A 27,047-nucleotide genomic window follows, 5' to 3' on the forward strand; every position below is an offset into this window, starting at 1 on the left:
GGAGCTAAGCTGGCCAATCAAAGGAATCCTAAATTAGGTTGCGGGTCTGGGCCTTTATACTCCCCCTGGGAAGAAAAATGCTTCATGGGAAAATGGCTTTACCCATACTCGGTTACTGAAGGCCTGCTTCAGTCCTGAAGGGAGACACAGCATCTACCCCAGGATACCACAGGCCTCCTGAAGACAGAGCTCTGAGCACGCAAGGGACAGATCCCATTTCTATCCATTTGATATGACTTTTCTGTCGTGATACTTTACAAAGAACGTGGGTGTCAAATACATGGGACAGTTAGATGAATGGGTTGAGGGATTTCCTAAAGCAGATGGCACCTGGCCTGTCAGGCATGAGAGTCAGTCTGATCACAGCCATGAGAAGCGACAGCGTCCCGTTTGCACAAAGTCCTCCATAGAAAGTGCCTTAAACGAGAGCGAGTAGTGCCCTTGTGCCAATTTTAAAAGGCTCTCTTAAGCGAAAGCTAAATTTCGTGGATTACCCCCATCCGTGCACACCTCTGCATCCCCGTAGGGGCGAGGCAGCCGACCCTGGCAGGAAAACCAACTGCTGCGAGTCGTCTCTTCTAAACCTCCGACTCTTGGCTTCCCGTCCTCAAACAGGAATCGCGCTGCATTTGGAGTTCCCCATTTCCCACGTACATACAGGGGTTATCAAAGGACGCTGGGGTTGGGACGAGAAATAGGTCTAAACTTTAGGGGCAACAGCGTTAAAGGGGCGCCAGTGAATACAGCTCATAGTAAAGATTTTAGGGCCGGCGCGCCAGCAAACTCCCCGAGTGCGCATGCTCCTGGAAGGGGCCGCGAGTGCTGGGCGGGGCTGAGGTTGCTAGGCGACGTCTCAGGCCTTGCGTCGGCCTAGCCCGGCTGGCGGACCAGCTACTGGCCGGACGCCTAGCTCTCACGATCCTCACTCCATCTGAGCAGCCAATGGCCGCGCTTCCAGTGCCGCGTTCGCACGAGTCACACGATGCCGGCAGCTGCGTAGGCCAATCACGGCTCTCAGAAGGCGGAACGCAGCCCATGCAAGCCAATAACAGCGGAGGAGCCGGTCGACTCCCGAGTGGCAGCGCCTAGCGCAGCTCTGGACGCAGCGGCTGCAGACTGGGTGGCGCGCAAGGTGAGGGACTGGGGTGGAGTGGCCTCGGTTGGCTCCCGCATACAGAGGCCGGGACGGACGGCCTGGCGGCAGGTATGGGTGAAAACGAGTGAAATCTCTTAATGTCGGAACCAGGCAGTGGTCACAGCACAGAGTGACCAGAATTCTACAAAAGGAAGAAGCAAGATCTGTTTGTATGCGCGGCGGGGCGCGCGGGTGGGAAGGGCGTCCTGGGAGGGTTCTAAAGGATGAATAGCAATTGGGCAGAGGGCTATTCCAGCAAGAGATGCTATTTCGTGGCCAGAGAGGCCCGAAGCGGAGGACAGTCAGAGGCCTTGGTGTGTCAGTACGGAGTGTGGGGGCGAAAAGCTGAGAGTAAAGGAGAGCAGAGGCCCAGGTGTTCATCTGTGGGGAGGCGCTCCTTCACACTGTAAGGGTCTGCAGAAGGGCTGAACCCTGTCTGCTGTTCGCATGAATGCTGGCGTCGTGTTTTAGAGGGAGGGTTTAAGAAGGGCGCACTTGGAGGTGCCAGGCGTCCCGGCCGGGCAAAGGCCAGGCACTGCTGGCAGGTCTCAGAGACAGGGAAACTTCAAAGTTTCGGGGAGGGGGGGGGGGGGCGGTGATACACAGGCAACTACATTTCTTTTTTTCTGAGTCTACCTCAAGTCAATCGAGTTGTGCAAGGATGAAAAAAAGAAAGAAAATTCTCTCGTTATTTCCCCTCTCCTCTCTTCCTTAGTACCTATTTTTTGCTTTTGTTCAGTTGGCAGTAGTGTATCCGTTTCTCTCCCTTAAATCTAGAGAGTAAAGTCCTGAGTGTTAATTAAACCAGTTGTTTCTAAGTTGGGAAGTGCTATCCAGGCAGCAGAGATAGAGATCCGGAATATTCTGTCCTAGATGACTAGGTAGTGGCATCAGTTCACCAAGTTAAAGTAGTCGGGATGGAGTATGTGGGCAGGGCTGCAAGTAGTAGGGGCCGAATTTTGGGACATGTTGACTTTGCCATGCCTCCAAACTGCCTAAATTGGAGATGGCCAGTATACTTTTGGATAATCAGAACCTGGGGTTTTAGAGAGAGAGAGGATATCAGCATATTCTCACAACAGGGAATAGATATGATCACTCCTGACAATCTAGAATAGTTGGAAGGGGTAAATCAAGCATCTCTGGGAAACTGTTCAGCCTCAATTCTTGAGCCTTTCTTTCTCAAAAGCTGTACCACAGACATACTAAATGGGAAAGTGCTGTATCCTTTCTTATCTCCTGGTTGAGTCTCTAGAACTGATATGTCTTCTGCTCAAAACCACCCATCGACCCCATCCGGCCTACTTTACTCTCTTTTAATCTAGTTAAATTAGATTTAACTGCCTTCCCTCCACACTCCAGGTTTGAGTTTACATGCCTCTTTCTCTAGGATCTGTTCCCTGGGCCTCTCTGTTTTATATTTCCAACCTCTTACTGTTCTAATCACAGATGTTGTGACAGTCTTGTTACTTCTTTGTATTCCTCCATAGATTTTATGATTTGAATAAATAATATTTATTTTATCATTTGAATAAATCATAGTTATTTATCAAGGGTGAGAGCAGCAGGAAGTGCAGTGGCCACAAATAGTACCACATGTTAAATCAGAGTGAATACATGTGAATCCCAAGAAGCGAGAAAGGCAGGTATATCAAGATGAGAAGTATCAAATTTTCCATAAGGGCCAGATAAAATAAACTCCAAAATATTTTTGTTGGTTCTGGCAGCTGGGAAACTTAATGATTTTATTTAGTAAGAGTAAATTCAGTGCATTGATTAGAATACAAAACTGATTTTAATTGCTAGAGAATGGATGTGAAATCTGAAAATGAAGACAGCCTATATGGAATACTCTTTCAGGAGGCTTGGGTGAACTTTGAGAATTATTCCCCTTTTACTATACTATTTATTGTGTGCTTTATTATTTAGGATCACAGTATGATACAATGGATGAGAGCACAGACTCCCCCACTTAGTGTTTTGTAATTTGGGAAAGTTACTTAATCTTTCTAAACCTCAGTTTTTGTCTGTAAAATGAAAATAATAAAAGTGCCTACCTTGAAGCTGTGGTAAGGAGTAAAGTCTATACTATAGAGAGAGCATTTGACACTCTTAGAAGCTACTGGTGTATATAAAGCGCTTAATAATTGTTAGCTTCTTTTAGCTTATGTGTCACCTCAACATAAGTACTTCACATGTATCATTTCTTGGACTCTTTAGAAGAACTATAATTGTTATTCCTTATTTTTTCAACTTTAGTGAGGTTCTGTTAGCAAAATGTACATTGTGGTAATTTGATATACATGTACATCATGAAAAGATTCCCATTATCTACTTACTGTTATTATTCTTTACATTTTGCAAATAATAAAACTGAGGCTTAGAGAAGTTACTTAACTTGCTCAAGATCTCACAGCTAGTAAGTGGTGTTGATTCAACATTATTAGATTTGGAATCCGCCTGCAGTGGAAGAGACCCAGGTTTGATCCCTGGGTTGGGAAGATCCCCTGGAGAAGGGAATGACTGCCCATTCCAGGATTCTTGCTTAGAGAATTCCATGGACAGAGGATGCTGGCACACTACAGTCCATGGGATCACAAAGAATCAGACATGACTGAGAGACTAACACTTTCACAGTTTCATATATTATGCATTCAAGACATACCTAACTTTATTTTTTTTTTATATTTCTAGGCTATGCACTTTATCTGTGAGTTTTTTTCAAATTGTCACAAATCTCTCCAAGTTTTTCCAATTTGTTTTTTGAAAAAAACCTAAGTCTAAGTGGACCTGCCTGCACAGTTCAAAGCTGTGTTATTGAAGGGTTGGCCATAGTTGAGTGGGTTATGGGGTGGTGCACGAGGACAAAGGAGCATTTTAAACAATATTAAGAATGCTTTTGAGGCTTAATATATTTATTTTTAGAGTGACCCATCATAATAAACTAGGGACATCAGTAAATATTTTTAGGAAAGTGACATTCTTCATAAGTTTCTCTGTTTTTTGATTTGGTGGCCTATTAAGGTTATTTATAAGTAAAACATACTCATGAAAAAATTAAAATTATAAGAAGTATAAAATGGAAAGTAAATTTTTTTCTCCTCTTCATAACCCCTCCCTACCATGTATGCATATGCATTTTCTGTACATTTTCTGTTTGTGTGTTTCTCCTATGTATATATGTGTAAAGTGCATAGATAAAGACATAACCTTTTCACAAAAACATAGGTGAGGCTCTTCCTATACATTCTGCAACTTGCTATTTCACTTAGATGTCTTTCCATGTAGAATATGTAGATCTTCCTCCTAGGTGGCAGTGTCTTGGGAAGGACCTGATAGAATTTATTTAATTCATTTCTTGTTGATGGCCCTAACATCTTGCCGTATTTTTCTTTGTTTTTGCTATTGTGAGCAACGCTTCCTTCAGTCTTAGTGTGCTCATCTTTGTGTACTTAAGTGAGAAAATTGCTGGATCAAAAGGTGTATTCATTTTGAATTGTAATAAATACTGTAGTTTTTTTCCTTAAAGAATAAACTAATCCTCCCATCAACAATGTACAGTGGTGCTGGTTTCCCCAAACTGTTACTGCTAGGTGCACTGTGAAACTAAATTTTTGTTTTAGGATGCATTTCCTATTTGAGTCGAACTGAGCTGTTTATTTGCTTAGTATTTGCATGTATTTTTCTGTGATCTTTCTGTGAGTAGTCTGTCATTTTTCTATTGGGTTTTTAGGCTTTTTCTAAAGCACTCATTGTAGCCCTTTGTCATAATTCTTGGAAATATTTTTCCAGTTTGTTGTTTGATCTTTGACTTTATTTATGGTTGTCTTTTTATTCCCAATTATAAATATTTAGTATTTATGTAGTCATATTTGGCAGACTTTTTCTAAATAAGTTCTTAAGTGATACTTTTCAACCCATCTATTGCTCTTTGAAATTACAAGTTTTTCCTGGGAGACCACACGGATAAATCTTCTTAAAGATGGCTTGAAATTTCTTATCCACTATTCTTTAGATGCTGCTCTTGAACGTTAACATGTGGCTTTTAAATCCTATCTACAAATGGAGGCGGTGATGACATCCTGTAGACTGGTGTTTTTAATCACGGGTTTAGGATGACCTGAGAGATTGGCACTCCTTTAGCAATTTAAAAATTAATCAGAAGCATTTTAAAAACTGTTATCTTATAATTTTGTTGTTTAGCTTGCTTATTTACTTATTTATTTATATTTACAGAATAATAAAGCTGTCTGCAAAGATTTGAAAAATGGCAACAAATGAAAGTATCAGCGTCTTTAGTTCAGCATCCTTGGCTGTGGAATATGTAGATTCACTTTTGCCTGAGAATCCTCTGCAGGAACCGTTTAAAAATGCTTGGAACTATATGTTGAATAATTATACAAAGTTCCAGATTGCAACATGGGGATCTCTCATAGTTCATGAGGTCCTTTATTTCTTGTTCTGTTTACCTGGATTTTTGTTTCAATTTATACCTTACATGAAAAAGTACAAAATTCAAAAGGTGAGTATAATGGACTTACATTGGAGTATTATCATTAGTCTTGTTGAATATTTTTAAAGTAAATATAATTTGTAACTGAAAATAGACTGTACCTCAGGGCTGTCCAATAGACATGTAATTAAGCCACATACATAATTTCCTACTAGAATATATTAAAAAGTAACAAAAGGGGGGGAATAATGTTCACAATGTATTTAGTTTAATCCAGTAAATCTCAATTATATTTCAGTAAGTAATCAAAATTAAAAAGTATTTAATAGGATATATTGTGTTCTTATTCTTACAATAAGTGTTCAAAATTTAGTGTATAGTTTACACTAATTTCAGCTCATCTCAGTTAAGACTAGGTGTATTTAAAATGTTCACCACATTTCTAGTTGCTACCGTATTACACAGCACAACCCTAGGTCATTGCTGATAAGGTTTCAGAAAGAATTGGTTGAATTGTGCCTTCAATAGATGTGATGTTTATCTAATTTGAGTTTATAAGTTTTCATTAAAAGAAATTTTTGTTGAGTTATAGTTGATATACAATAAATTAGTTTCAGATGTACAGCATTGCGATTCAGAATTTTTGTACATTATGCTCCACTTAACATTATTATGAAATACTGGCTATATTCCCTATGCTATCCTTTTTTGCTGTGCTTAATCACTCAGTTGTGTCCAACTCTTTGCAACCCCATGGACTGTAGCCTTTGAGGCTCCTCTGTCCATGAGTATTCTCCAGGCAAGAATACTGGAATGGGTTGCCATGCCCTCTTCCAGGGGATCCTCCCAACCCAAAGATCTCCCATATTGCAGGTGGATCCTTTACCATCTGAGCCACCAGGGAAGCTAACAAGGAAAATAACAAATAACAGGGAAGTAACAAGGAAGTAATAGCCTTGTTACTTAACTATTTTATATGTAGTAGTTTGTGCTTCTTAATCTCCTACCTCTATCTCACTCCTTCCCTCTTCTCTCTCCCTGCTGGTTATAACCTCTAGTTTGTTCTCTATATCTGAATCTATGTCTTGTTTTATTCATTTGTTTGGGTTTTTTTCTTACATCTAAGTGATAACATACATATTTGTCTTTCTCTGACTTATTTCACTTAGTATAATACCTTCCAGGTCTATCCACGTTGTTGCAAATGGCAAAATTTCATTCTTTTTAATGGCTGAGTAGTCAGTCTTTTGTGTATATATACCCCATCTTCTTCCACCATTCATCTGTTGATGGACACTTAGATTGCTTCCATATCTTGGCCATTGTAAAGCATGCTGGTATGAATGTATGGTGTGCATGTATCTTTCCTAATTAGTTTTTTTTTGTTTTTTTCAGATATATACCCAGGAGTGGAATTATTGGGTCATAAGATAATTCTATTTTTAGTCTTTTGAGGAACCTCCATACTGTCCACAGTATCTGTACCAGTTTACATTCATGCCAACTGTGTACCGAGGTTCCCTTTTCTTCACATCCTCACCAACATTTGTATTTGTAGTCTTTTGATAATAGCCATTCTGACAGGTGTGAGGTGATATCTCATTGGAATTTTTATTTGCATTTCCTTAATGATTTGTGATGTTGAGTATTTTTTCATGTGTGTATTGGCCATCTGTATGTCTTTGGGGAAAATGTCTGTTCAAGTCTTATGCTCATTTTTATATCAAATTATATGAGCTGTTTTTATGTTTTAGATATTAATCCCTAATCAGTCTTGCAAATTAAATAACTTGCAAATATTTTGTCCCATTCAATAGTTGCCTTTGTTGTCAGGAGTTTCCTTTGCTGTGAAAAACATGCTTTAAAGTTTAATTAGGTCCCTTTTGTTCATTTTTGCTTTTGTTTCCTTTGCTTTAGGAGACAGATCTAAAAAGGTATTGTTGTGATGTGTTGTCTTCTATGAGTTTTATGGTGTTCCCATACAAATACTAAAATTATTTGTCCCAGTTCTAAAAAAAAAGCCAGTGTTGTTTTGATAGGGATTGTATTGACTATACAGATTATCTTGGACAGTGTGGTCATTTTAATAATAATTCAATTCAATATAACAGTTCTTCCAATCTAAGAACATGATGTATCTTTCCATTTGTGTTATCCATTTGTGTTTCTTTCATCCGTGTCTTAAGAGTTTTCTGAGTACAGATCATTCATCTCTTTAGGTAGGTTTATTACTAGGTATGGTATTCTTTTTGCTGAAATGGTAAATGGGATTGTTTCCTTAATTTCATTGTTAGTGTATAAAAATCTATTGATAGAGTTCTATATATTAATTTTGTATCCAACAGCTTTACCAAATTCATTGATAAACTCTGGTAGTTTTCTGGTGGTCTTTTTAGGATTTTTCATGTCATCTGCAAACAGTGACAGTTTTACTTCTTCCTTTACAATTTGGATTCCTTTTGTTTCTTTTTCTTGTCCTATTGTTGTGTCTAAGACTTCCAGTACTATGTTGAATAAAAGTGGGCATCCTTATCTTGTTCCTGATCTTACAGGAAATGTTTTCAGGTTTTCACCATTGACTATGTTAGCTGTGGACTTATCATCTGTGGCCTTTATTATGTTGAGATATGCTCCCATTACACTCACTTTATGGAGAAGTTTTATCATATGTAAATTATAATTTTTGAATAAGCTAGAAGGGAATCTTATGGGGATTCGTGAGTATTATTTTGCAGTTCACTACAATCCTTGATGTCTCAACTCTTCAATGTTGTTAATATGTTAAGACTTTGATCAAGACTGTTAAGATTTTGTTTTTATTCTAAATATAGCATGGTATTTCTGCAGCATTCATGTCATCTTCCCAAAAATGATGATGTTCCTAACTTCTCAGTATTTGCTTCAGTACACTAAGTGTTTCTTGAGAGCTTGCATACATGGTACATCTTCTCAGGTTTAAACATAGGGAAAATAATGAACTCTTTTAACTAAAGAGTTTGACACAGTTCTCAGGAAGGAGTCTGTACCATATTGTTAGAGAAAGAAAGAATTTATCAACACTTAGTAAACCTATAATAGTCTCTAATGCTTACTATTAACTTTTTTCAAAAAGTGATGCCAAACTCAGACTCAGGCACACAGTCCTGATGTAAAGTAGGCATTTTGGGAATGTTCATCTAAAGCAGACTGGTTGCACTCATTGAGTTCATGTCTGATGGCAGTCAGTACACACATCCTCTGTAATCAGTCTCTTCACTTTGTAGCCTCTCCTGGTGAGTCTCACTTTATGCAACTATTAACATTGATCCTTTCTGGGGATACTGCATGGAGCCAGCTGCTTATAGACTCCAGGTCAAAGGAGGGAAGAACAAAGAGTAAAGGGAGGAATTAAAAGGGCTGTGGCCTAAAGAAGAGTATCCTGTTACTGTAAATAAAGGACACAACATTTCCAAAATGCTTTTTATAAAAAGGCCTGCTTTGAAAGGCAGAATTGTGTTTGAGTGTCTTAAGTTCTCATGCATGTTTGGAATTCGGACTGCAGTGGGTCACCCACTGCATTATTTATGGGGCTGATTGGTTGATTGTATGACTGACTGTCCAGGCCAAACTATCCCTCTCTGCCTTCTGCCCTCTACAGTTGACTCACTGGTCAGAGGTGGTAACTTTTTCAGAGAGAAAGGCCTGTTTCAGTTAAGATTTTATGAAGACTCCAAGAAAAATGTGACAAAAGAAAGGACAAGCAATAATCTAGTTTACAACTAGTAACTTATAAACAGAGATCGAAAGCCTTCAAGTCTGTTGTTAGCATATGTTTCTTGAGTTTTGCAACCATTAAAGCCCCTGCTTTGAGATTTTTTGATAATAAAATTAACTGAAGATTAATCAATATAAGTTTTCACAATATAAAGGGATTTAAAAACAAGCCAGTAAGTCAGTATAAGTTAATTACAGATTTATGCATTTTGAAGGCAGATACCCTGAAACACTGACACTGGTGGAGCAACACCAAAAGTTCTGCTTTGAAATAGAATAGACAGGTAATGTACATGCCTGCTGGGGGGAAGGGTGATATTCACTTCTGTGAAAGTAAAGAAATGGACCTTGCAGGATTTTTTTTTTTTATGTCATACATCTTAATAATTCTCTAGGAACTTTCCTCAAGGATTTATACATTAAAAACATTCTTTCTGAAATCTGTGACCCTCATAAATAGTAAACCATGTGATTTCTTTTTAGTTATAACTGACATCAGTGTTAGATTCTAGCCGAGGTATCACCAGTTCCTTAAACATAGTTCTTTGGGGAAAAGAGTGGCTTTTCCCACCCAAGCCAGAATCTTTCATTTATTTTGTCCCCAGTCACAGACTGGAAGTTCAGAGGAGAAAGGTCAGATCATGCTCAGAGCAGAAATAGACAATTATAAAGTAATCTTGCCTAATTCCTTCATTTCATTGTTGAGACTGAGATGTGAGCTTCACAGAGACCCTGAGGTTAGAACCAACTCTGATTACCAGTTGAACTCTTCCTTTTTTGTCAGGGAAGGAAGCTCTTCTAAAGAATTTCAGAAACAATACTGGAACCCTAGATTTTAGTTAGTCACAAGTTCTGCTAATAACTGCCTGTGTGATCCTGGGCAAGATGGTTGACCTCTGGGCCTCTGCTGAGGTCAGTGGTTTCCATTGCAGATTTCTGAATTTAGGAGTAAGGACATTTAAAAGAGCAATGACAGTGTATTATTTACTAGCACTTCTTAACTAAGTACAGCCCTTTGAATTGAATACATACTCACTTTTCTTTATGGCTTGCTGAGCAAGTTGATAATCCTGATGGGGTTTTGTGAACATTTCTCTACATTGATCACTTCCTCATTTGACTTTAATCTGTGAACTTCATCTGTTCCCATTCTTTGGGAATCACCGAACACATTTGTTTCTGGAGTTCTTTCAGCTCAGAGTTTCTAATTCTGTCAATGTGTATGAAGAAAAATGCACTTATTTCTGGGAATGAAAACCACTGAATGGTGTTGCCTGCCTTTGTAGTAAGGCTTTCAATGCTGTGTGTGTAGCTCCCTCAGCAATTGGGAGAACTCAGCTGTGATTATAGCATGACACACATCTTCATCTCTGGAATTCCTGATAAAAGTAAATGATCTGTGGGCAGCAAAAATAAGACTTAACTTATTCTGTAGTGTTGCTTTGGTTTGCTCTGTAGTGTTACTTAACGATCATTCGGACCATTATGCCTGGGCCTGAGTTTTGACAATTTCTTCATCTGTTTATAGTAGTGATAATAGTTGTCAAGAATTTAGACCTGGAGAAGGAAATGGCAGCCCACTCCAGTATTCTTGCCTGGAGAATCCCATGGACAGAGGAGCCTGGGGGTACAGTCCACGGGGTAGCAAAGAGTCGGACACAACTGAGCGACTTCACTCACTCACTCACTTACCCATGCCTTACAAATTTTTTGTAGTTGGGTGTATTTTTTCCAACTATTTTCTGTACATGTAAGCATAGAAATTCATTTAATAGTATTTATTTTTATTCTTCTTTTTTTTTTTTTTTAACAAAATACAGGCTCATAATATGTATACTAATCTGTAATTTGCCTTGTTTGCTTAAAACTGCCTGACATTTATCTTTTCACGTCAGTACAGGCAGACCTATCTTGTTTTGTTTAATAGTTGCATATTGTTCTGTAGTTTCATATAACACCATGATGATGCATCCATGGAGGGGGAATTCTGAGCCACAGGAGAGAAGGGAGTTTAAATAACTCAAGTATTGGAATAGCATAAAAACTGAAAACTTGTAGAGAGTCAGGCTTTTGGAAATCAGATGCAGACAGGTCCTGAATTTTCTTTTTTTTTTTTTTTTGCTTGTTTTCTAGCCTGAAATGTACTTAGTAAAAAAATTTTACTATTATTTTAATTGAAATTTCTTTGAATATTAGAGCTGTAAGACTCTCTTATCTATGTTTGCTAGGTTTTTGTGTTTTTTTTTTTTTTTCCTTTTTAGATTGTCCATTAATCACAGCCATTTTTCTAATATTTCTCTTTTTCCTCAGATTTATAACAATTCTTATATTAGTAGTATTATCCCTTTGCCTTTTATATATCTAGTGTATATTTTTCTAGTATGTTGTTTTTATTTTAAATGGTAGTTTGGTTTTGGTTTAGGTTTTTGTTAAATCCTCAACAGTAATAATGAGAACCCTTAAACCTTAGTTTCACAAGAATGAAAATCAAATTTGACATTGCTTATGCAACTGAGAAAATCCTGACACAAATAGCTAATTTTTAGATTCTCTGTTTGGAAGTTATCTGATTAAAAAGTCTAGATTAAAGGAAAATATTTTAAAAGTAAAAAAAAAAAAAAAAGAATTTAGAATGTTGAGGGTGACTGTTATAGTTCCTGGGCCTTAGTTACTGTAAATTAGCAATTATAATACAGAATCTACATAACATAGGATTAATTAAATAACATAAATTCCAGGTCCCATATAGACATTAGAGAAAAAGCTAAGAATTTACTTTTAGTTTTCAGGTGAAACTTCTGATAGCAGAGGCTAATACTAAACGTTTTAATTTTTTTCTCCATAGGATAAACCAGAAACATGGAAAAACCAGTGGAAATGTTTTAAAGTGCTTCTCTTTAATCACTTTTGTATCCAGCTTCCATTGATTTGTGGAACTTATTATTTTACAGAGTATTTCAGTATTCCCTATGATTGGGAAACAATGCCAAGATGGTATGTAGATAAAGATTTGATTTTTATACTTAGTTATGGTTTATCATCCAATTAAAATATCCTTAGTATTAACTTCTTTCTTCATTTGGTTAATGTTTGCTCTTAACTTTGAAGTAAATAAAATATAGAAAACTATAGTAGAAACTTGAAATGTTCCCATTTTTATGTGTTTCTATATTTTAATATCTTTATTGGAGGGTGAGTTTCTTACATCAGAAGTTTCCATGGCATCCTTTATATGATTATGTACAGGATACAGAGGCTTATAGCAAGAAAAAATATATTTTAAGTCTAAAATGAAAGAAAAAAATGAGTGTAAAGTTTAGAAAAATTGTGTCCATATAGACACACACACACATAGATATATATATATATATGTATATTATCTGAGCATATTTATGTTCAAATAATTTTTGTATTCTAGCTTTCTGTTCTGATGAAACCTGAATACAGATGTACAATATATAGATATGTGCTTTTCCTATTACTGTATATGCAACATATAAGAGAATTTGTGTATTTGTTCCTATATAAATAAAATGCTTTTGCCCATTGCACTTACATGCTTCTCTTCGGCAGAAGAAAGTGATTTTACTATTATGAGTAGTAAGTCCTTTATCAGTGTTACTCTTTGCCTAGAAATTTTGAGTTTTGTTTCTTAGCTCTGATTTTATAACTTTTTTTTTTTTTTTAATAGAATTAGAATTGGTATGGTGGTCAGCTTCTTTAACCCTTCTTCAGGTGGTATCATATATCTAGCTTGTATCTATATGTATTGTTTTGAGAATTTGTTGATCAATATAACCAGTTAAGTCAAGATAGTATTTGATTTTATGCAGTGTCCAGCAGTGATCCTAGGTAAAAGTCTAGATTGTTTTAGTAAGTTATTTTATCCTCATTACAGTATTTTCATCTTAAAGGTACATGCTTTTGGCAAGATGTTTCGGCTGTGCAGTGATCGAGGATACTTGGCACTATTTCTTGCATAGGCTTTTACATCACAAAAGAATATATAAATACATTCATAAAGTTCATCATGAGTTTCAGGTATGTTCAAATTATATTTAATATATTTTTTACTCTTTGAGGCAAAAATGTTATTTTTTTTAAAGAATCTGAACTTAAAAAAAATTGTCAGTGATGTCTTTACTTCATTTTCCTTTGCATGATTGTTTAGAATACATACACACATAAACATGAACACAAAGCTAGTTCTACAGATTTTTTCTAGTATCCTAATTTCGTGGTAAATTTAGGCTTGAAAGAAAAATATTCATTTTTGTATTTTGGTTCAGAGCACTGTACTCACACAGCTGGGTACCTGGCAGTTTGATGGAGGCTCTAATGCTGTTATGATTATTTAAGTGGGACCCCAAAACAACAAACCTTGAATCATTAAATTTTTAAAACAATTTTCAACTTAGTTTTAATGCTTTTCCACCTCATTACTAACTTCTTCCCACAAAACAGGGATTTTTTTTTTTTTTTTTAATCAGAACTGCTTTGTTGTTAGCTTTGTCAGATTTGTTATGTTGGTATGTTCTGCATTGATCCTGATAACCTGATATGATAAATCAAATATCCCTTTCTTGACAGAACAAATTCAGGTGCATAAACCAAATGTAGAATTCAAGCCAGTTGTTTTAATGCCTTTATCTCAAACCATTAAAATAGATCATATTAAGGACATCCCTAGGCCTTTTAATGTTTGGTAAAAACAGAGAGATATCTTTATTGAGAATTACTGTTAATGTTTATATAGGTATGACTAGATATACAGTTGACCCTTAGTATCCACGGGTTCTGAATCCGTGAATTCAACCAACTAAATATGCACATCCTCTGGAAACCCTCATTGAAAATATTTGGGGAAAAAATTTCAGAAAGTTCCTAAAGGCAAAACCTGAACTTGCCTTGAATGGGCAACTATTTACATAACATTTAAATTGTGTTTACAACAATTACACAATTACATAGCATTTATATTGTATTAGGTCTTGTAAGTAATCTGTAGATGATGTATATGGGAGGATGTGCATAGGTTATGTGCAAATACTGCCAAATACTGCCTTTTTATTAAAGTTTGGTGTTCATGGAGGTCCTTAAACCAATCCCTTTAGAATACTGAGGGATGACTGTATTATCATAACATATAGAAGGGATAGTTTTATAAAATGATATGCACAAATAAATTTAAAATACGTGTGTATATTAGGGTTCTTCCAAGAATCAATAGGAGATACATACACGCAAATTTATTTTAAGGAACTGGCTCATGCAGTTGTGGGGGCTGGCAAATCTGAAATCTATAGGGCAGCTAACTGGAAATGCAGGAGAGACTTGATGTTGCAGGCCTGGATCTGAATTCCTATGTGCAACAGGCTGGAAAGCACACAGGTTTTCTGTACTGTAGTCTTGAGCATTCCTTCTTTCCTTGGGAAGCCTCAGTCTTTGCTTTTAAGGCCTTTAGCTGATTGAATGAAGCCCACCTGCATTATGGAGGATCCTCTTTACCGATTTAAATATTAAATATTGATCACATCTAAAACAGACCTTCACACCAAATCTAGACTGGTGTTTGACCAAGCAACTGGGCACCATGGCCTAGATAAGTTGATGCATAAAATTAACCATCACAATATATTAAGCAATTCTTATTTATTTTAGGCTCCATTTGGAATGGAAGCTGAATATGCACATCCTCTGGAAACCATAATTCTTGGAACTGGATTTTTCATTGGAATCATGCTTTTATGTGATCATGTTATTCTTCTTTGGGCCTGGGTGGCTGTTCGTTTGATAGAGACTATTGATGTCCATAGGTAAGGTTTGGTTTTTATTTGGTAGGAGGTATCATAAAATATCCTTTCTTCATGGTCATAGATTATCTTTCTTATTTTTTTTAATTGAGATGTAATTGACATATTGTGTTTTAGGTATACAGTGTAATGGTTTGATATATGTATTGCTGATCCATCTTTATACATTGTTATAATTTTTTGTGTGTGTGTGATGAGAACTTTTAAGATTTACTCTCTTTGCAACTTTCAAATTCACAGGACTGTTGACTTCAGCCTTTATGCTCTTCATTACATGCCCAAGGCTTAGTCATCTTACAATTGGAAGTTCATACCTTTGACCACTTTCACCCATTTTACACACTCATAGTCATTGTCATAGATTATGTTTTTTAAGTAGACTAATAGTAAGAGAAGTTAAACCTTGTTAATGTTAACTGTTTTTAAGAAAACAGGAGAACATAATCATTGGGGAAAAATTCAAATAATAGACTTTTTTTTGCATTCTTGTCTATAACTGTTGTCATTTTTATGGTGAGACTATATTCATGTATTATTTGGGAAAACGAAACAAAATTTTTGGAAGTGCTGCAAAACTGCTCTCCAAAGGGCCCCTCTTCATGCCCAGCAGGAGCCTGCAAGAATGCTTTCCCTGCTTCTGATACCTTTTCCAGCCTGGACATTACAGTCTCATTAATCTTGGTTATTAGGAGAGCAGAGAACCTTCAGGGTTGTGAACTGCATTCCCCAGGGACTGGTGAAGCTGCACGCCTGTGTACTTGTTGACAACAGTTATTTTTTTCTTTGAATTAGCTTTTATATCACTTGCCTACTTTTTGTTAGATTATATGTTTTATAGCCTATTATGAAAAAAGTGAAAGTGTTAGTCACTCTGTTGTGTCCTACTCTTTGTGACCCCATGATGTGTAGCCCATCAGTCTCCTCGGCCCATGAAATTCTCCAGGCAAGAATACTGAGGGATGGAGTGGGTAGCCATTCCCTTCTCCAGGGAATCGTCCCAACACAGAGATTGAACCCAGGTCTCTCCTGCATTGCAGGCAGATTCTTTACCACCTGAGCCACCAGGGAGACTTATAACATTTTGGTTCACGTGTAAGCTTTGTTCAGTTCAGTTCAGTTTGTTCTCTGAGTCATGTCTGACTCTTTGCAACCCCATGGACTGCAGCACACCAGGCTTCTCTGTCCATCACCAACTCCCAGAGCTTGCTCAAACTCAAGTCAGTGATGCCATCTGACCATCTCATCCTCTGTCATCACCTTCTCCTACCTTCAATCTTTCCCAGCATCAGGATCTTTTCTAAGGAGTCAGTTCTTGAATCAGGTGGCCAAAGTATTGGAGCTTCAGCATCAGTCCTTCCGTTGAATATTCAGGACTAATTTCTTTTAGGATTGACTGGTTTGATCTCCTTGTAGTCTAAAGGATTCTCAAGAGTCTTCTCCAACACTTCAGTTCAAAAGCATCAGTTCTTCAGCGCTCAGCTTCCTTTATGGTCCAACACTCATATCCATACATAACTACTAGAAAAATCATAGCTTTGACTAGGTGGACCTTAGTTGGCAAAGTAATGTCTCTGCTTTTTAATATGCTGTCTAGGTTTGTCATAGCTTTTCTTCCAAGGAGCAAGCATCTTTTAATTTCATGGTTGTTACATGAAATTACAAAGTAGGTAACTCTGTTACATATGTTTTAAATATTGTCTCTCCCATCTGTCATTTCAATTTTAACTCTTGATGGTTCTTTTGTGGTACTGAAGTTTTAAATTTTTATATAGTAAAATCTATCAGTTTTATTTTTTTCTGGCTTTTGGATTTCATGCCTTGCTTGAAAAGCAAGTTTAATGTTCCTGAAACACTGCTGAAAGAAATATATTTGTGGTTTTAATAAAAAATTTGGTTAAATAGTGTAATTCAGGCCAGCAATTATTTTATTCTTCTGTAATGACCCTTTGGAGAAGGAAATGGCAACCCACTCCAGTGTTTTTGCCTGGAGAATCCCAGGGATGGGGGAGCCTGGTGGGCAGCCGTCTATGGGGTCACACAAAGTCAGACACGACTGAAGTGACTTAGCAGCAGCAGCAGTCTTAGGCAGAGAAGTGGTAGATGATGTGTCCTTCTTGCTTTCTTTCCATTGCTCCTTTCTATTTCCTTCCTTCTCAGCCTGCTCAAGGGAGGGAAGGATTGGGGTGATTCAGACTGGTATAATTATAGATATCAGATTTTAGACTTGTAGTTAGAAACAAAGACAGGTACTCTAAAAAGAAGTTGCAAAACAGTAATCCTCAGATTTAACCTTTGTAATGCTTGGTACTAATTTTGTATAACTTTTCCTAAAAGACATACGTAGTAGTATGGGTGTCACAAACTTTGGTAAACAAATTCCTCTAAAAGAGAAAAAATTCATGAAAATCTGTGTCTAAGAATTCATTACTATAATCCTTCCTTCATCTCCTGATTGTAATATTAATATTAAAATATTAATATTACATTAATACTCTATAAATTATTCAAGTTTTTTTTAATTACTGAAAGTGGTTTCTAGAGTATGTACCATTTGCTGTGAACTTTTGTAAACATGTCAGAAATAAGTGACTTAGGTACAGTGGAATGTTATTTGAATGGTTAACAAGCATATTATGGTCAATGAACAAGTTAATTATTGAAGGTGTACTTACTTCCTTAATAATCTTTATCATTTTCATTTCAGTGGTTATGACATTCCTCTCAACCCTTTAAACCTCATTCCTTTCTATGCTGGTTCTCGGCATCACGATTTCCACCACATGAACTTCATTGGAAACTATGCTTCAACATTTACATGGTGGGACAGAATTTTTGGAACAGACTCTCAATTTAATGCCTACAATGAAAAGATGAAAAAAGTTGAGAAAAAGACTGAATAAGCATCTCATATAAACCTTCTGGAAAATATGCATTTCCTGAATTGAAGCTAGTAGCTAACATTGCTTCTGGGGAGCAGAAATATACATATGACTTGGCCACTAAGTGATTAAAAAGAATATTAACAACTTTTAATTAATTTCCTAGTGGGAGCTTTCATATGTTTAAATACCAGTTTTCCTGAGGAAGCTTTAAGGGCCATTTTGCTAATCTTACAAAAAGGATTTAAGTAATGGAGTATTAATTGAAGTCTTTCCCCCAACATTGTACCATGGGCCTGAAGCCAAAATTGGTCTTTAAACCTTTAAATATATAGTGGCCATTTCAGGAACTCTTGGTAGTGGTGTTGGCCTCCTATTGAACTTACCAAAAAGGTATTTACCTTTTTGGAATTTGCATAAAAATCAAATTCCATGGATTGAACTATACCAGTCTGTACAGTACAAGTGAATGGCGAATCCCAGAATAGCCACTGCCAGGAATTTCTTATCTGGAGCTGACCAGTTTGAAATGACTCTTTGGGAAGTCCTTTTTGATTACAATGTACCACTGTTATCTATAAATTAAGGCATTTATGAATTGATGTAAGACTATTTTAGTCTAAAGGTTTTCAGGGTACTTGAACTTTTTAAAAAACTCGAGCTTTATTTCTGCTATTTCCTCTTTCATTTTTGTATATCAAGTTTTCTTTGTACTTAAAGCAGTGTCCTGAAACTGTGTACTGGCTTGCTGTATTTGCACTTGCAGCTATTGAAATAAATGTGATTTTGTTTGATTATTCTGTTTCCAATTTAAAACATCATTTTTCACCTTTTATTTATTCTTATCAGGAAAAGTATAAACATCACTAAATTATTGTTTTGTAACAAAAGGAATAATTTTATCTTTTTAAATGCTTCATTTCTTAAACTTAACAGTTTCAACATGTATTTATCAGGCTATTGTGGGAAATTCTGTTGGCCTAATAAAATGGAGGATATTGAAACAGCTCTTTACTCCACTTAGAAAATATACAGATGGAAGAATAGAGATAAACTTTATAGGGCTGACTTAATTTCAAGTAGGTAGCCCAGTGGAAAGAATCCACCTGCCAGTGCAGAAGACATGGGTTCAATCCCTGGGTTGGAGAGATCCCCAGGAAAAGGAAATGGCATCTCATTCCAGTACTCTTGCCGGGAAATCCCATGGACAGAATAGTGAGGTGGGTTACAGTCCATGGGGTCGCAAAGAGTCACATGACTGAGCACACATACATGCACGGTTTGTTTGTTTTTTTTTTAATACTTATACAATAAAGAGGTTCAAATAAGGACTGAGAAAGTTACAGCTGAGACTCGGGCTGTTGTTTGGTTGCTAAGTCGTATCCCACTCTGTAACATCATGGACTGTGGCATGCCAGGCTTCCCTGCCCTTCATTATCTCATGGAGTTTGCTCAAATCATGTCCATTGAGTAAATGATGCCATCCAACCATCTCATCCTCTGTTGTTCCCTTCTCCCGCCTTCAGTCTTTTCCAGCATCAAGGTCTTTTCCAATGAGTCAGCTCTTCACATCATGTGGCCAAAGTATTGGAGCTTCAGCATCAGTCCTTCTAATGAATATTCAGGGTTGGTTTCCTTTAGGATTGACTAGTTTGACCTCGCTGTCCAAGACTCACAAGAGTCTTCTCCAACACCACAGTTCGAAAGCATTGTTTCTTTAGCACTCAGCCTTCTTTATGGTTCAACTCTCACATCTATACATAACTACTGGAAAAACAATAGCCTTGACTAGATGGACCTTTGTCCACAAAGTAATGTCTCTGCTTTCTAATATGCTATCTTGGTGTGTCATAACTTTAATACCAATGAACAAGCGTCTTAATTTCATGGCTACAGTCACTGTCCAGAGTGACTTTGAAACCCAAGAAAATAAAAGTGTCACTGTTTCCATTGTTTCCCCATGTATTTGCCATGAAGTTGTGGGACTGGATGCCATAATCTTAGTTATTTGAATTAAGTTATTTGAGTTAAGCCAGCCTTTTCACTCACCTCTTTCATCTTCATCAGGAGGCTCTTTAGTTTCTCTTCACTTTCTGCCATTGAATTGGTATTATCTACATATCTGAGGTTGTTGATATTGCTCCCAGAAATCTTAATGCTAGCTTGTGATTCATCCAGCCTGGCACTGCACATGATGTACTCTGCGCGTAAGTTAATAAGTAGAGTGGCAATATACAACCTAATGTACTCCTTTTCCAATTTTGAACCAGTTGGTTGGTCCATGTCCAGTTCTTTTGCTTCTTGACCTGCCTACAGATTTCTCAGGAGGCAGGTCAGGTGGTCTGGTATTCCCATATCTTGAAGAATTTTCCATGGTTTGTTGTGATCCACACAAAGGCTTTGGCATAGTCAATGAAAAGGAAGTAGATGTTTTTCTGGAATTCTCTTGCTTTTTCTATGATCCAACAGTTGTTGACAATTTGATCTCTGGTTCTTCCGCCTTTTTTAAAGCCAGTTTGTACATCTGGAAGTTTTCGTTTCACATACTGTTGAAGCCTAGCTTGAAGGATTTTGAGCTTTATCTTCCTTGAATGTGAAATGAGTGCAATTGTATGGTAGTTTAAACAATCTCTGGCATTGCCCTTCTTTGAGATTGTAATGAAAGCTGACCTTTTCCAGTCCTGTGGCCACTGCTGAGTTTTCCAGATTTACTGACATATTGAGTACAACACTTTAAGAGCAACATCTTAGGATTTGAAATAGCTCAGCTGGAATTCAGTCACCCACACTAGCTTTGTTGGTAGTAATGCCCACTTGACTTCACATTCCAGGATGTCTGGCTCTAGATTTGTAGCCACACAATAGTGGTTATCTGGATCATTAAGACCTTTTTTGTTCACTTTGGTGTATTCTTGCCACCTCGTCTTAATCTCTTCTGCTTCTGTTAGGTCCTTAGCATTTCTACCTTTATCATGCCCATCTTTGCATGAAATGTTCCCTTGGTATCTCAAATTTTCTTGAGATCTCTCATCTTTCCCATTCTATTGTTTTCTTCTGTTTCTTTGCATTGTTCACTTAAGAAGGCTTTCTTATCTCTTCTTGCTATTCTCTGGAACTCTGCATTCAGTTGGGTCTATCTTTCCCTTTCTCCTTTGCCTTTCACATCTCTTCTCAGCTATTTTTAACGCTTACTCAGACAACCATTTTGTTTTCTTGCATTTCTTTTTCTTGGGATGGTTCAGGTCACCACCTTCTGTACAATATTATTCACCTCCATCCATAGTTCTTCAGGCAGTCTTTCAGATCTAATTCCTTGAATCTTTTTGTCACTTCCCCCATATAATTATAAAGGATTTGATGTAGGTCATATCTGAATGGCCTAGTGGATTTCCATATGTTCTTTATTTAAGTCTGAATTTTGCAATAAAGAGTTTATGATCTGAACCACAGTCAGTATCAGGCCTTGTTTTTGCCCACTGTATAGAACATTTCCATCTTCAACTGCAAAGAATATAATCGATGTGATTTCAATATTGACCCATCTGGTGATGTCCATGTGTAGAGTCGTCTCATGTGTTTGTTTGAAGAGGGTGTTTGCTATGACCTGTGCATTCTCTGGGCAAAACTCCTGTTAGCCCTTGCCCTGCTTCATTTTGTACTCCAAGGCCAAACTTGCCTGTTATTCCAGGTATCCCTTGACTGTCTACTTTTGCATTTCAATTGCCTGTGATGAAAAGAACATCTTCTTTTGGTGTTAGTTCTAGAAGGTCTTGTAGGTCTTCATAGAACCATTTGACTTCAGCTTCTTCGGCATCAGTTGTTGGGGCATAGACTTGGATTACTATGATATTTGAATGGTTTGCCTTGGAAATGAACCAAGATCATGCTGTCATTTTTGAGATTGTACCCAAGTAACGCATTTCAGACTCGTTTTTTAACTATGAGATCTACTTCATCCCTTTTAAGGGATTCTTGCCAACAGTAGTAAATGTAATGTTCATCTGAATTAAATTAGCCCATTCCCATCCATTTTAGTTCACTGATTCCTAAAATGTCAATGTTCACTCTTGTCATCTGCTTGACCACATCCAGTTTACCTTGATTCATGGCCCTAACATTCCAGGTTCTTATGCAATAATCTTTTTTACAGCATTGGACTTTACTTTTTCTTTTCATCAGACTTTATTTTCACCACCAGAGAGACAGGGCATCTTTTCTGCTTTGGCTCAGCCTCTTCATGCTTTCTGGAGCTATTTATCTGCTCCTCGCAATAGCATAGTAGACGCCTACAGACCTGGGGGGGTCACTTTCCAACCCTCCCCCAACGTGTGTGTGTGTGTGTTTAATAAGTCTGTGCTTAACTCTCAAACAACAATTTTGAGGCTGTACCTAAAACTATGCTGTTTAGTTGTAAGGTATCTAAGGGAATTATTTTATCATGTACTTTCATTCCCTAATACTCTTGGAACACAGGGGTCTGAACTAAGAGTAGAGTGACACCTACTGTTGAAAATGGTGCTAAATATTTTTAAACAACTTTTGTTCTAATTCTCTTTTCATACTAGATAACTTTTACTGTGAATTGTGCTTGATCTCACTTATTGCTCTGGAATGTAAGTGCCTTTTTTTTTTTTCTTCTATTCATATGTGAAGGAATTGTCTCAAAGGTGAAGTTAATCCAGATGTATGGGGCCAGACTTTTGACTTTAGAAACCATGATTGTGGCCACTACATGCACACACTGCAGACTTGCATCTTCTATAAAATCTCAGAAAATGCTTCCCAGAATTTCCCCCTTATGCAAAATTTTTTGAGAAGACAGATGCTTTGAAAGGAAAGAAAAAGTTCTAAGCCAGTAGCCATCCAGAAAGAGACTCATTAATAGGCACTTCAGTACAAATGAATTTTTATATGATTTACTGACCAGACTTCTTTTAAGATTACCTGAATTAAGCTGTCTTTTTTTTAGCACTTGACGTGGGATAGAAACAAATAAATATGAAGACTAGAGTACAAAAACAATACATAGATCTGTCTAGAAAACAAGGAATTCTTTGTTTCTTAGATTATCTATTTTTAATTTTGCTGAAGTAGTAATTTGAAAGCTTGAAGTTAATATCATAATTAAAATGAGAGTGTAGGATATGCTTAGTTAATATCTATAATATTATAATTAATTAATATTTTGAGCTTCCCTAGTAGGTCAGTGATAAAGAATCTGCCTCCAACACAGGAAACCCAGGTTTAATTCCTGGGTAGGGAAGATCCTGAAAGGTTGTTGTTAAATCACGTGAATACACGGGGATTCTTGGCCCCCAGAGGAGAAGAATTCAATCCAGGGCCAGAGACGAGGCTTGATTGCTCAGAGCTTTTGTGTAATAAAGTTTTATTAAAGTATAAAGGAGATAGAGAAAGCTTCTGACATAGGCATCAGAAGGGAGCAGAAAGAGTACCTGCTTGCTAGTGTTAACAATGAAGTTATATACTCCAAAGAATGTATGGAGGTTGTAAAGACCTCCCATAATTTACATTTTAAGATAACAGAATTAGCCAGAAGGTTTAATCCAAAGACTGTCCTCAGGCAGGATACATTATTGTTATATAATCCTAAGGAATGTGGAGAAAAAAAAAGTTTGTCCTTTCTTCCTCCTTGAGAATTCCAGACCCCTCTCTCCTTGGGGACCCCTAGACTCCTTATCAACCTGCCTAGGAAATGACTCTCTCAATCCCCTGGAGGAGAACAGGGCAACCCACTCCAGTATTCTTGCCTGGATAATCCCATGGACAGAGGAGCCTGGTGAGCTATAGTCCAAAGGGTTGCAAAGAGTCAGACACCACTGAAGTGACTGAGCATGCACACAATTAGTATTTTACTCTTTTGTATATAATCTGGCTAAAGACATTTTAACCTTTGGAAAAGCTTGGATCTGCAATACTTAAAGAAATTCCTATCTCAACTTCTAACTCCTAAACTCTCACATAAAGCCTAGGGCTTTTAAATTTCCCAAGTTGGAGAAAGACTCTGTTCAAAGTCTTCATGTGTGAATACACAGAGGGCTGTATGTTTGTCTCTGAGGATTTAATCCCAATCTATTCTTTGAAAAGATTAAAATCTTCCAGTTAATGTTCAGAAGAGTGAGCTATGCCTTTGGTCAAATAGATGCTGTGGCAAGTGATTGTCAAATGATGAAGTTCTCCCATAAAATCACCAGACTGTGGTAAAATGTTGTAGGACACACTGAGTACTGTTGTGCTCCCCATGTTGAAAGGAAGAGGATGTAAGAGGGTAGAACCCACTATACAAAATGCTACTTTCAAACTATTGAAAAAATAAAACTCGGGAAGGGTGGAGTTCACTGTGCAATTGGAGGCTCAGAGCCTAGGCTATTGCTCACAGGAGAATGAACCCAGCACCAGGCAGGACTGACCTGTGGCCTTGTCCCTTTGCTCCAAGTAACTGGTCCACTTCCTGGAAAACCTTTCCCTCTCCTGCTACTCTACACCAATTTCCTCATCCTGAAATGAGGATGATAACCTTTCATAGGGAGTTTGTGAGAATTGATTAAAATGTTACATGTGAAGTACGTGTTGCTGTGTGCAATAAATGTTAGCTATTGTGTTATAAGTTCCCGCCATGTTTTCTAATTGAACTAGCTCCAGCCCCTTCCCACCAGCCCTAACTCCCTCACTTAGGTCTTATGCTGCTTCAGGGAACAGCAGCCTCCAACCCTCCTCCCTCCTCCCCATTCTGGATCACTAACCTCTGTCTGTCATGCCTCAGCACATTCTGCCTTGGGTTGCTACCTCTTTTAATCCAAAGATTTCTATGTACTTTCATTCTCCTATAACATTGTTCTTGCTAATCTCTTTCTGAGCCTTTAAGAGGTTCAATGATGGTTATTAATAAGGTCAAAGTCATGCAGGTCATGAGTGACTGCAGAGCTGGGACCTTGCTATTCTCCATCTTTCCTCCCATATCCACTGTACACCTGGTATGATACCTTGTACATGATAGGAGATCAAGAAATGTTTTATTATTTAAAAAAGTGGAGACTATTGTAATAGGAACTTATAGGATTTGCCAATTATATTGCCATTTAAACAATTCAGAGTGTTTTAAGTAATAAGAGCCAATAGTGGGGGTGCAGGAGGGGAATGAGGGATGTTTGAAGTACATGACAAAACCAGAGCTAGGTGTGGGGCTGCTTGGGCCAGCTGAAGTCTTTGTGCTCATTCTTCAGGATCCTAAAGTTTGATATCACTGGTACAAATTCTCATGGAATATGCAGTTTGATGTGCTCTTTTAGGGAACAAGTTACAGATTAGAGGGCATATGTGTGTGTATTTAACTTGACAAAAAACCCTACCTAACTAAGATCATGGCATCTGGTCCCATTACTTCATGGGAAATAGATGGGGAAACAGTGGAAACAGTGTCAACTTTATTTTGGGGGGCTCCAAAAATCACTGCAGATGGTGATTGCAGCCATGAAATTAAAAGATGCTTACTCCTTGGAAGAAAAGTTATGAGCAACCTAGATAGCATATTCAAAAACAGAGACATTACTTTGCCAACAAAGTTCCGTCTAGTCAAGACTGTGGTTTTTCCAGTAGTCATGTATGGATGTGAGAGTTGGACTGTGAAGAAAGCTGAGCGCCAAAGAATTGATGCTTTTGAACTGTGGTGTTGGAGAAGACTCTTGCAAGACCCTTGGACTGCAAGGAGATCCAACCAGTCCATTCTAAAGGAGATCAGTCCTGGATATTCTTTGGAAGGAATGATGCTAAAGCTGAAACTCCAGTACTTTGGCCACCTCACTCAAAGAGTTGACTCATTGGAAAAGACTCTGATGCTGGGAGGGGTTGGGGGCAGGACGTGAAGGGGACGACAGAGGATAAGATGGCTGGATGACATCACCAACTCGATGGACATGAGTTTGAGTGAACTCTGGGAGTTGGTGATGGACAGGGAGGCCTGGCATGCTGCAAATCATAGGGTCACAAAGAGTCAGACAGGACCGAGTGACTGAACTGAACTGAACAAGAAAAATGTAGGGGGGTGGCCCCAAGATGGCAGAGGAATAGGATGGGGATACCACTTTCTCCCCCACAAATTTATCAAAAGGTAAGTTGAATGTTGAGCAACTTCCACAAAATGACTTCTGAACACTGGCAGAAGACACCAGGTACCCAGAAAGGAAGCCCAATCTCTTCAAAAGAAGGTGGGAAAAAATATAAAAGATGAAAATAGAGACAAAAGATTTAAGGATGGACACCCATCCTGGGGAGGGAGCTGTGAAGGAGAAGTTTCCACACAGTAGGAAATCCTCTTACAGGCGTGTCTGTGGGGAGTTTGGAAATCTCAGAGGGCAACATAACTTGGAGGGAAAAAAAAAACAAAAAACAAAAAAAAAACCCCCACAGAATATGCACCTAACCACAACCACTAGTGAAGTCAGAGAAGTGACACAGATGCTCTCATCCACCACCAGCAAATGGGGGCTGGGCAGGGAGGCACAGGCTGCATCATTGGTCCTTAGCTTAAAGACCAGGCCCGAATGCCCTGAGGGCTATCTGAGGAAGCTAATGTCAGATAGCAACCCAAACTGTGGGATCGCCACAGAGACAGAAAAAAAAGACCTTACTGAGAAAGGTTGTCATGCTGCACAGTGACCCCTGGCACACTCACAGAACAAAGGAGTGAGCAAATACCCAACGAGAGCAAGCTGGCTGCCATAGAGGGAGGGTCCTCCCTCCCTGGAGGCAGAAAGGCAGGCGTGTGACAGCCAGAGCCGGAAAGCAAGAGGCTGCTGCAATCTTGGCCCCAGAGACTGCATCGTCCACCAAACTCTGAGTAGGCTGCCAGTTGCTAACCACTTCTTCCTGGGATACTAGTCGGTTCACATCTGCCAGGAGTGTCACAATATGAGATCACCTCCCCAGAGGAGACACACAGCACACCTGGGACTGTGCTCTCGTGGTGCACCTGGGAACTGAGCAGCCAGGACCAGCGA

General features: G+C 38.0%; 1 protein-coding gene across 3 annotated transcripts; it reads left to right on the top strand.

Moving 5' to 3' along the window:
* Positions 1 to 978: 978 nt before the first annotated feature.
* MSMO1 (methylsterol monooxygenase 1) lies at positions 979 to 18,830 on the top strand. Of its 3 annotated transcripts, none has more exons than XM_055550081.1 (6): positions 979 to 1,132; positions 5,372 to 5,657; positions 12,187 to 12,335; positions 13,256 to 13,382; positions 15,003 to 15,157; positions 17,859 to 18,830. In XM_055550081.1, the coding sequence occupies exons 2-6, from the start codon at positions 5,403 to 5,405 to the stop codon at positions 18,052 to 18,054; spliced, it is 882 nt and encodes a 293-aa protein (XP_055406056.1). In that variant the 5' UTR covers positions 979 to 1,132; positions 5,372 to 5,402; the 3' UTR covers positions 18,055 to 18,830. The 3 variants fall into 3 exon arrangements, with proteins under 3 accessions (XP_055406056.1, XP_055406055.1, XP_055406057.1); XM_055550080.1 differs by having other exon boundaries at positions 1,049 to 1,204; XM_055550082.1 differs by lacking the exons at positions 979 to 1,132; positions 5,372 to 5,657 and adding an exon at positions 1,180 to 1,204.
* The last annotated feature ends 8,217 nt before the right edge of the window (positions 18,831 to 27,047 follow it).

Source organism: Bubalus kerabau, chromosome 16 (genome assembly GCF_029407905.1).
Source record: "Bubalus kerabau isolate K-KA32 ecotype Philippines breed swamp buffalo chromosome 16, PCC_UOA_SB_1v2, whole genome shotgun sequence".
NCBI lineage: Eukaryota > Metazoa > Chordata > Mammalia > Artiodactyla > Bovidae > Bubalus > Bubalus kerabau.